General features: G+C 44.5%; 1 protein-coding gene across 1 annotated transcript; it reads right to left on the reverse strand.

Moving 5' to 3' along the window:
* Positions 1 to 382: 382 nt before the first annotated feature.
* On the reverse strand, positions 383 to 12,029 carry BCKDHA (branched chain keto acid dehydrogenase E1 subunit alpha). The gene is made up of 9 exons (XM_075186909.1): positions 11,864 to 12,029; positions 8,639 to 8,815; positions 7,106 to 7,192; positions 6,356 to 6,464; positions 6,096 to 6,257; positions 4,145 to 4,351; positions 2,397 to 2,538; positions 2,146 to 2,317; positions 383 to 894 (listed from the first exon to the last, which is right to left on the reverse strand). The coding sequence occupies exons 1-9, from the start codon at positions 11,930 to 11,932 to the stop codon at positions 724 to 726; spliced, it is 1,296 nt and encodes a 431-aa protein (XP_075043010.1). The 5' UTR covers positions 11,933 to 12,029; the 3' UTR covers positions 383 to 723.
* Positions 12,030 to 12,036: the final 7 nt, after the last annotated feature.

A 12,036-nucleotide genomic window follows, 5' to 3' on the forward strand; every position in this document is an offset into this window, starting at 1 on the left:
CCATGACATGGAGAGACATAGCAATGATACTGTATTGGTAGAGTGTGATGTCCAGTTTTATACTGCACCTCAGATCAGCTACTTGATACCAACCATAGACAGTCTGCATAGTTGTACTGCAATGCATTCAGATTCATGCTTGCATAATAAAACCTGCAGGTGGATGTTCACTGTGAAACCGCTGACTCAGATATTTTGGCAGTGGTTTCAGTTGCCAAAGGGAGGCACAGCAAAGTAGTTAACACCCAGAGCAGGCCAGACTTGTGATGGGTATTGAATGATTCTATATAGAAGATCTAATCTAATAGAAGACACCTTGTTTGAAAGTGAATATGTCTTTGAATACTGTGAATAATGAAAATAAGAGCCAAGACCAAATGGGGACACCCAAATCCGTAAGACATTTATTCACTGCAATCTCTATACAGTTGCTCCCTTGTTTAGTGTTCTCTGATAGAATATGTTATAGTCTAGTCTCTCGTTTCTCACCACGCCTTGGACACAATCCTACGTTTCTCAGGGAAAGGGCTCATATCTCCAGCAATCTGCCACTTGCTTTAAAACCACCTTCTCCATAAATAATGTCGTTTACAGCCACCACAGAAATCAGAAATGTATTCCATAAGAAAATAAAAAGCTGGAACTAGCCCGAGGAGGTGACCCAGCCTGGAGAATGTAACAGGAATCTTGGAGTAACAGAATGTTCCTGCCCCCGCGGGGGAATTACTTCTCAAAGCTGTCCAAAGGGTAATGTTCCCCATAAGTCTTCAAATGTTTCATCAGAGACTCTTCCTGTTTCTTCAGATGTGGTGGCTTCTCGCAGTAGACATCCGCAAACATGTGCTCGATTTTGGGCTTATGTTTACGTTCAGCCTCTTCAAAAACTTCCATCACCTGCAAATAGAAAATACTTATAAGTCTGCTGACAGTAATGTATCCTCACATGCAGTAATCCCTGTGCCACTCACATGCCAGTAATACCCACTAAGTCATGTACACACAGTCCCTGCACTCTTGCTATACACACAGTCCCTGCACTTTCACACCGAGGCCCTCTATACACAGTCCCTGCACTTGCCCACCACACACACACACGTCCCTGCACTTGCCCACCACACACACACACGTCCCTGCACTTGCCCACCACACACACACACACGTCCCTGCACTTGCCCACCACACACACACACACGTCCCTGCACTTGCCCACCACACACACACACACGTCCCTGCACTTGCCCACCACACACACACACACACACACGTCCCTGCACTTGCCCACCACACACACACACGTCCCTGCACTTGCCCACCACACACACACACACACGTCCCTGCACTTGCCCACCACACACACACGTCCCTGCACTTGCCCACCACACACACGTCCCTGCACTTGCCCACCACACACACACACGTCCCTGCACTTGCCCACCACACACACACACACGTCCCTGCACTTGCCCACCACACACACACACACACGTCCCTGCACTTGCCCACCACACACACACATCCCTGCACTTGCCCACCACACACACACACGTCCCTGCACTTGCCCACCACACACACACACGTCCCTGCACTTGCCCACCACACACACACACGTCCCTGCACTTGCCCACCACACACACACACACACGTCCCTGCACTTGCCCACCACACACACACACACACACGTCCCTGCACTTGCCCACCACACACACACACAACGTCCCTGCACTTGCCCACCACACACACACACACACGTCCCTGCACTTGCCCACCACACACACACACACGTCCCTGCACTTGCCCACCACACACACACACACACGTCCCTGCACTTGCCCACCACACACACTCTCCCAGCATTATCTTACTATGTTTTCTATACATACACAGTCATTGCACATTCCCACTATTACCCTTTGCTGTTACACACACCCTGTATTTTCCCACTATGCCATGTACACAGCCCAGGTCCTGGGCACACATTAGAACACAATATGTTAATGTAGTGATCTCAGACCGGTAGAAGCACAAAGACAGGCTGTGCCCTTTCTCCCTGCGTACTGCTATGGATCAGCTAAGTGGAGGCGCACACTAGAGGGATGACCTTGTACAGTACTACAATATAACCTGTACAAACAGAGCCAGGCTCACCATCTTGCGCGACTTCTTCCTCCATATTTTCTCCTGCTCATCATCCCACCAACCCTGGTGCAGCATGTAGTGACGGAGACGAGAAATGGGGTGGTCTTGTTTGTCCCAGTAATTCACCTCATCTACAGAGCGGTATGCAGAGCTGTCATCACTGGTGCTGTGGTGTCCGATCCTTCAATAAGTACGAGAGTTATTTAGCCTCATCCTCTGCAGCTAAGTGCCCCCAAATGTCCAGCACAGCTCTAGATTACCTGTACGTCATGGCCTCTATGAGGAAAGGCTGGTTCTCTGCTACTGCTCTGCGTCTGGCCTCTTTGGTAGCATTATACACAGCGAAGACATCGTTGCCATCCACTCGAATAGATATGATACCATAACCAGGGCCCCGGGCAGCTGTGACGACACAAAGTCATAAATCTTACACCTCTTGTCAGCTGAGTCAGCGTTACCTAGGTACAGGGTGTTCTAGGAACATTATTTACAGAAAGACTTTCTATTTGTGCTATTTAATGGGCTACTGAATAAAAAAAAAAATCCAAGTTGTTCCAATATGAACATGCATCTTATAACATTGTGCAAGATACGTCGTTGATCGGAAGACTTTAAATTAGCATTTAAAAAAGCAAAGTTTTGGGAACGATGCAATGGCCCCTGTGGAGCAGTGGAGAAGTCTCCCCAGGGACACCCACCATTAGTTATTCATCATATCCCATCAGAGATGTTTTAAGGGTGACATGAGAACTGCCAAACGTCCAGATTTCAGCTATGGAACACTCAAACAGCTGTGAAATGTACAAAGCGAAAGAGGACAGGTTCATGTAGTAAACGTAGCACCCGATTGGCTGACACAGAGACACATTTATAGCATACATCTACGAACGTTGGCTATTAAAAGCTTGAGCTTCCCAGTGCTGAAATCTAAGAGGGTATCGGTGTAGATTAATAGATAATGGGTGAAGTGGACAATTAATGCCAATATAAAAAATATATATAATCATGTTGTTAGTAGCTCTTTTACATAAAGTTATATGTATGTAAGGTAATATCAAGAATTATATGGGGCAGATTCAACTTGGCCAGATGTGTCTACAGAACAGTCTGCGGAGAAGCAATGTGTCAGGGTTCCTAAAATCTGCGCTCACTTTCCCCTCGCGTCCCATAGAAATGCAAGTGAAAATGAACAGATGATTTCTGTACCACATTAGCTGGCAAGGTGCGCATGTGATGGCGGCACCTCGCAATTAATTGAATCTGCCCGTGATATATAAATATATATCTATCGGGGGTCCGCTGCTGTCTCATTGAGCTACAGATGCAATTGGCTAATAAGTGATAATGAAGCCCTGTATTGTTTTCCAGCACAATGAAATCTGACAAGACATCCAGCCTGGGTACACACTACAGGGTTTTCAGCCAAATATTAGGCCAATCACCCGATAAACAACTGTTTGGCCCAATATCGCATTAGTATGCACACTGCAACGATGAGTGATTATCATTACAAAGCACATTGTATCGTTTCATTTGGTTTCTAAACCAAACTAAAAATCTCGTTCAATGATGGAACGATGACGTTCCAAAATCTGCAGTGTGTACGCACTCATGACCGGCAGTGTCCATAGATCTCTATGGAGTGTGCAGAGTCACTATCTTTTCAGCTGATGGTTATGACAGATGAAGAGCACAGATCTGAAGGTAAATCTTGTAAAATGTGTTAAGTGTGTGAGGTTCAGAGGCTGTGGTGCTCCTGTTCAAATGACCTCCTCTACTGCCCTGATACTACAACACAGAAAGGGAGTAACAAGTGTAAAGCACAACGTTTTGGTGAGATCATCCCCCTCCTCAGGTGCAGAATAATAATATTATTATTATTGTTGTTATTATTATTAATAGCTCTTATGAGCACATAAGAATGTTTGTTCCAGCTTTTAGTGTGCAGTCTTATTAGGAGATATACTGTATGGTTAATAAACCACCATGGTCCTCCGCCTGCACTCACCGATGCCGTCTCCGCGGTATTGCTCGGAGGTAGGGGTAGATATAGCGTATCCGTTGTTCCTGCAGAAGAAGATAATAGGACACTCTAATGTGGCGGAAAAGTTAAAAGCAGCATGAGCGTCTCCTTCGCTGGCAGCTCCTTCACCAAAATAGCAGATGACGGCACGATCTACATTGTCACGTTTCATGGCGTATGCTGCACCCACAGCTGAGGGAAAGTAACGGGAAATATAGAATTCATGTATCCGGATTATCAGACAAAATATACAAATTACGCTGGACAGCAGGAATAACACAGTTATACTGTTAATGGAGGTGTAGCAACAAAGTTATGTGTGGGTTCAGTACGTGAACAGCAGCGAGAGCTGCAGTGATAGAGCTCTGTGTACGGTGTCAGTACAGGAATAGTAAAGAGCTGCAGCACAGGATGAAGGTGCAGTGATAGAGCTGTGTGGAGGATGGCAGCACAGAATGAAGGTGCAGTGATAGAGCTGTGTGGGGGATGGCAGTACAGGATGAAGGTGCAGTGATAGAGCTGTGTGGGGGACGGCAGTACAGGATGAAGGTGCAGTGATAGAGCTGTGTGGGGGACGGCAGTACAGGATGAAGATGCAGTGATAGAGCTGTGTGGGGGACGGCAGTACAGGATGAAGGTGCAGTGATAGAGCTGTGTGGGGGACGGCAGTACAGGATGAAGGAGCAGTGATAGAGCTGTGTGGGGGATGGCAGTACAGGATGAAGGAGCAGTGATAGAGCTGTGTGGGGGACATCAGTACAGGATGAAGGAGCAGTGATAGAGCTGTGTGGGGGACATCAGTACAGGATGAAGGAGCAGTGATAGAGCTGTGTGGGGGACATCAGTACAGGATGAAGGAGCAGTGATAGAGCTGTGTGGGGGACATCAGTACAGGATGAAGGAGCAGTGATAGAGCTGTGTGGGGGACATCAGTACAGGATGAAGGAGCAGTGATGGAGCTGTGTGGGGGACAACAGTACAGGATGAAGGCGCAGTGATGGAGCTGTGTGGGGGACAACAGTACAGGATGAAGGTGCAGTGATAGAGCTGTGTGGCGGACGGCAGTACAGGATGAAGGAGCAGTGATAGAGCTGTGTGGGGGACAACAGTACAGGATGAAGGCGCAGTGATAGAGCTGTGTGGGGGACAACAGTACAGGATGAAGGAGTAGTGATGGAGCTGTGTGGGGGACGACAGTACAGGATGAAAGAGCAGTGATAGAGCTGTGTGGGGGACTACAGTACAGGATGAAGGCGCAGTAATAGAGCTGTGTGGTAGTAGAGAGCTGCAGCACAGGATGATGGAGCAGTGATGGAGCTGTGTGTTAGTAGAGAGCTACAGCACAGGATGATGGAGCAGTGATAGAGCTGTGTGGGGGATATCAGTACTGAAATAATAGCTGCAGCACAGGATGAAGAAGCAGTGAGAGCTGTGTGGGGGTGGCAGTATAGGATGAAGGAGCAGTAATAGAGCTGTGTGGTAGTAGAGAGCTGTAGCACAGGATGATGGAGAAGTGATAGAGCTGTGTGGTAGTAGAGAGCTGCAGCATAGGATGATGGAGCAGTGAGAGCTGGGTGGGGGATATCAGCACAGAAATAATAGCTGCAGCACAGGATGATGGAACAGTGATAGAGCTGTGTGGTAGTAGAGAGCTGCAGCACAGGATGATGGAGCAGTGATAGAGCTGTGTGGTAGTAGAGAGCTGCAGCACAGGATGATGGAGCAGTGATAGAGCTGTGTGGGGGGACATCAGTACAGGAATAGTAGAGAGCAGCATTGCAGTATGAAGGTGCAGTGATGGAGCTATGTGTGTGTGTGGGGGGGGGGGGGGCTATGAACAGTAGACAGCTGTGTAATACACACAGTGTTAGTATACAGTAGTGAAGAAAAGGAGAATACAGGTATGGTTTTGGGGCTGCACTGTTGTTACAATTACCTTGTGGAATCTGTGTTGCTAATGGGGAGGAGATGGTCACAAAATTCAGATCTTTACTGCCATAATGCACAGGCATCTGTCTCCCCTTTCCGGCGTCCAAGATGTTGCCGTAGCATTGTGCCATGAACAAAGTTAGTGGATATCCCCGATACATCAGGACCCCTAGAGAGAGAACAAGAAAAACCAATCGCAACAATAATTTATACACAGAGTACATATGTATTGCAGGTTTTAGGATTAATGTACAGATGACGGCTCACCTGCTTCCCGGTACTGCCCAAAAACAAGGTCTGTGTCATTGAGAGCAGCTGCACTGCCCACGTGTGTCCCCTCCTCTCCGTAGTTTGTCATATAGAATGAAATTCTTCCCTGCGAGAGATATGACCAATTATGAAGTCAATGTCATTTTTGTTGTACAAACAAAGAATTTCCCCCTTCTAGCACAAAGTAACAGACAGATGGGAACTAAGAGACATGGCGTCTGTCCCTCCCACTGTAGGGTGACGCATACAGAAGGGAGCTATGATACATGGAGCTTGTCCCTCCCACTGCAGGGTGACGCACACAGAAGGGAGCTATGAGACATGGAGCTTGTCCCTCCCACTGCAGGGTAACGCACACGGAAGGGAGCTATGGGACATGGAGACTGTCCCTCCCACTGTAGGGTGACGCACACAGAAGGGAGCTATGAGACATGGAGCTTGTCCCTCCCACTGCAGGGTAACGCACACGGAAGGGAGCTATGGGACATGGAGACTGTCCCTCCCACTGTAGGGTAACGCACACGGAAGGGAGCTATGGGACATGGAGACTGTCCCTCCCAATGTAGGGCGACACAGACAAATGGGAGCTATGAGACATGGAGACTGTCCCTCCCACTGTAGGGTGACGCACACAGAAGGGAGCTATGAGACATGGAGCTTGTCCCTTCCACTGCAGGGTAACGCACACGGAAGGGAGCTATGGGACACAGAGACTGTCCCTCCTACTGTAAAGTGAGAATTACAAACCTGTCGCTGAGACTCATAAAGGATTCTGTCCATTGTGTTGAGCAGGGTCATTGTGTGATAAAACTTTAGCACTTTCTCCTTAGGGATCTGCAAGTGATAAAAAGAAGAAACAATATTACTGTAACCACTGCTGCAGCCACGTCATCCTGTGATGGACGATGACTGACATCACTGACAGAGAGGTCTGTCAACTGGAATTGTCAGGGAATAATATTTAAACATCATTACTTCAACCCCTGGCAGTAACAGCAGTAATTTATATTACTGCAAAGTATATTCTATAAACATGCAGTTATTGTTTATTTTTGTCTGTGAATTAGGTTAAGGCAATCTGTGGTTCTCCATTTGTTGGGTAACTACAAGTCCAAGCATGCCCAATCAGTTTCACGCTGAGACAACAACTCATCTAAGGGGGGTCATTCAGTTATCCGCGAGGTTCCGTTGTAGCCTTGAGCATTAGATTTCTGCACAAACTACGTTAATCATAGAATTGCTCATACCTACGCATCGTGCAGAAACAATGTGCAAAGCTTCTACGGAACCTGGCAGCTAATTGAACTGCCCACCCTAAATGTTTATTAATGAGCAATATTCCTAAGAATCCAGAGAGGATGTTCTCAAAAGGAAACCAATTCAATAGGAAATGTGGGAAGAAATTTGAAGCTGCGGATGCTTCAGGGTATTTACAACCTGTTTTAACAGGTGCATATGCCGACATTGTCAATGCACTGGAGCAAAAGGAGGCCACACTAGGGCTGCTCCTTACACTCAACCTGGGTGTCAGGTTCATTGTTTAATGTCAGCCCCCAGGCACAGGTAGACACATTGGGTAAAGACATTCTGTGCTTGGCTGGATCACTTTCAGCTTCACAGCAGCTTGTCAGACTGCATGTACATTTTGCACCATACTGGTTAATGATCCTATCAGTTTTGATAATTACCAAGCATACTGGTTGTTTTAGGGCAGTGTTGGCTAACCTGTGACACTCCAGGTGTTTGAAACTACAAGTCCCAGCATACCCTTCCAGCAATAAGCTGCTATATATTGGCAAAGCATGCTGGGAATTGTAATTTTACAACACCTGGAGTGTCACAGGTTAGCCAACACTGTTTTAGGGCTACACACACTGGAATATAAGACAAATTACCCAACATTGCAGCATGTGTGGCCAGCTTGAGACTCAGCTTGTGGCTAACACTGATGGTCCATATAAATTGCTAATCAGAAACAAATGACCCCCTTTATAGGTTATAGATAAAATATGAATAAGTAAAATAATCCTATATTTAGAAAATCACTCTGGACATTATGTATAGCTATGGAAAATACCCAAGGAAATAATCACCATGTGTCAATGACAGATCAGATTCTTAGGAAGAACAAGTACTACAGATGTTCCAGAGGGGCCATTATCTCACTGAAATACCTTCCGCTCAGGAGAGGTTGTACAGTGTGAAATACAAGTCAAGTAGTCTCATTCTCTACATCACAGGACCTTAGAGTAAGAGGACAATGTCAGCATTGGATCATACCTTGGGATCTTCGCTGGGGTTGATAATCTGCCCCTGCCGATCCATCACCCTGTAGATAGGGATGCCAGAGATGACATTGGGCTGGATGAACTCCAGGGAATCCACAAACTCGGTGGAGGCTCCAGGAAACTGCGGTTTTTCGTCCAATGATGTGCATTGGCTGCGGGAGAGAGTATTCTGGCAGGAGAAAACACAATATGTAAGAGAACAGGGACAATATGTCAGCCACTACTCCCTTACAGATACAAAATGATCACAGACAGAGGAATCCTCTAGAGCAGTGTTGGCTAACCTGTGACACTCCAGGTGTTGTGAAACTACAAGTCCCATTATGCTTTGCGAATATATAGCAGCTTATTGCTGGAAGGGTATGCTGGGACTTGTAGTTTCACAAACACTTGGAGTGTCACAGGTTAGCCAACACTGCTCTAGAGCCCAGATATGGCATCAACACCCAAGATGACAGAGTAATGTAGTATATTATTATGTTCTAGTTATATGGGTGCAGGACTGGAGGTCACATGATAATGCTGAGCACTGTGTGGAAGGCACTGAACAAGCTCAGTAGAGGAAATCAGCTCCACATGAAGTCTGAACAGGACAAAGAAATTATGTAATTAGCAAGGATGCTGTCAGAGTACCCCTTTCTAAGGGACAATAAACATGTCATTGTCACTAGAATTGTAAAGCACTGTGGACTATAATGCCACTAATAGATATACATTATTTTAAAAATTAAATAACATCAATAATAGTAAGATATTGTCAAAAGAAAGAGCAAATGTAAACCGAGGGGAGATGTAGGAGGGTGCAGCACTGTGGAGGGCTTTGCAGATGAGAACCAGAATTGTACAGCAGTGGGGAATATTTCTGAAGTTTGGGCACTATGATTTTGCAAGGGATTGAATGTGGTAATATGTCAAAAAGCAAGACTGATGGGTTTGTGCTTGGGAGTGATGGTTACATTGCTTACACACAGAGATTTCAGGTGTGGAGTTATACTTGTGGTAGGACAGATTAAGTTTCAGGTAGAGGAAGAACCTGAATAAGGAGAAAGCCTCTGGTGTTTGTAAAAAGAGCACTAGGTACTTTACAGAAGGTGTAGGGGTTGCATACGCATTTGCTTTGTTCAGTTCAGTCTGCAAGTGACAAGCACACGTTCGCTGATACTAGAACACAGACTTTCTAGGGAGGACTGACCCGCAAAAACAGCAGCGATATTAGTAAACTCTGGTCTGGAGAAGCACTAACTGAAGAAGAATATCACTGTTATTAGCATGTTTTTGTCCAAAAAAGGAATGACTCATAAGACCACAATCTAATTATATATAGTTTCCAAAATACAAAAGGTTCCACAAAATATGAAAAGAAACCTTGCACTGCCTTTAATAGATGTTAGCCTCAGGAAAGCATGATCTGTCAAATCAGTCACTAGATTTAAACTAGGACTGGCCCAATAAACATGATCTCTGTAGGAAGTCCCATTAAACATACAGTAACGACTGTTCCATTGTTACTAAGAAAACATGTTTGCACTGAACAGTGTTGTTCTGTCTGGAAAGAGGTTGATCAAGAGCCACCAGCCTCCACTCCTCCTCAGTGCCGGCCAATCAGCTTTCAGATTTGCAGACGAGCCTCCCCATACAGTTACTGACCTTCTTGTAACCAGGAAGCAGGCAGCTGTACACATATACACAATGTCACCCTTTCACTGCTATCCACCTACAGCAAACTTGATTCTGATATGCGTGATGTCGACTTTCCTTGTGGAATATAATTATTCACCCTTACATATGTTACGCATGCTGTCCTTATGTATAAAGCTGTCCACATATACCATTTATGTGTTTATGAACAAGTGCACTGATGTACAATCACATCAATAGACCACTGAGGCACATGTAACAATCCAACTGTAAAAAAAAGAAGCAATAACGTCATACACACTGCAATGGTCACCTGACACAGCGGAAAGATGTTTGGCGTACAAGAGCTGTTTTGGAAAGTTGTAGGATTGTTAGACTTTAATTGTACATTTCCAATAAACACTCTTAAATATAATTCTTATGAGATGAACATTTTCCATCTGAAAATAATCACATTTCATCAATCCATTTGGCAATCTTTGATTGTCTATGATTGTTTCTTGTGGAATTGTTAGATTATTCTTGTGCGTGGGATACAAACAATCAGATTGAATAATTACATTTTAACATATGTAATAACCCTGTTTTATTAATTGACCTATGCTAGTGCATATAAAAATATATCCTAACTTTACGTCATTATTCTCTCTCTCTGTACAAATAGGAAATAAATATTCTAAAATTAATATTGTGATGTCTAAAATAGATAGGATCCTCTCATTGTACTACACATACAGACAATATACTTTTCTTTCTCCCTGTACTTACTATACTTTCCAGTCATTATACTTATCATTTATATGATGCCCCTTTTTCAGTCACAAACCTACATATCAAATCACAGCACCTCTTTCGCGTGTCATAGTTTTTCCTGCTGATATTCTATGCAATACTTATGGGACTACAGTTATCGTGTCTTACTCCTACCCTCATGGAAACATCTACAATCACCTCCAATCTATTATGCCAATGGCAACAACTGGAGCACTTTTGCTAGTGATACACATTTATGTATAGATCATATATTGTTATTTCTTCATCTTTATGTTATATAATGTGTTGCAACTCTACACATGTATAATATATGCAGCCCTATCACTGTGCATATGAACAGCCCATTCTTCCTGCCTGCTGCCCTGTCACTGACCATATGGAGTATATACTGAGCCCCACTAGTCATTGAATGTAATGCTAACACTCCACATATTGAATATATACTGACAGCATGGCTATGAGCAGGATACTGTACATATGTGACATACTGCCCTGGAATACATCTACTATGAGTGTATATATATATATATATATATATATATATATATATATATATATATATGTATGTATGTATGTATGTGTGTGTGTGTGTGTGTATGTATGTATGTATACATATATACATATATATGTGTATATGTGTGTGTATATATATATATATATATATATATATATATATATATATATGTATATATATATGTATATATATGTGTGTGTATATATATATATATATATATATATATATATATATATATATATATATATATATATATATATATATATATACTGGCTGGGGGGCTCTCCTCACCTGCTTCCCCCAGCCTGCTCTCCATCCAGCCGCAGCTCGGACCCTCAGCAATGCCCTCAGCGCCGCCATCTTTCTCCGGAGTGCCCCCGCTGCTCGCCTGTCTCCTCCTCAGGCCCCCAGCGATAACCCGGCTCTGTGTCCCCTCTTATTCCGGCAGACTTACCGGCACTCCA

The sequence above is a fragment of the Mixophyes fleayi genome, chromosome 9 (assembly GCF_038048845.1).
Source record: "Mixophyes fleayi isolate aMixFle1 chromosome 9, aMixFle1.hap1, whole genome shotgun sequence".
Lineage (NCBI taxonomy): Eukaryota > Metazoa > Chordata > Amphibia > Anura > Limnodynastidae > Mixophyes > Mixophyes fleayi.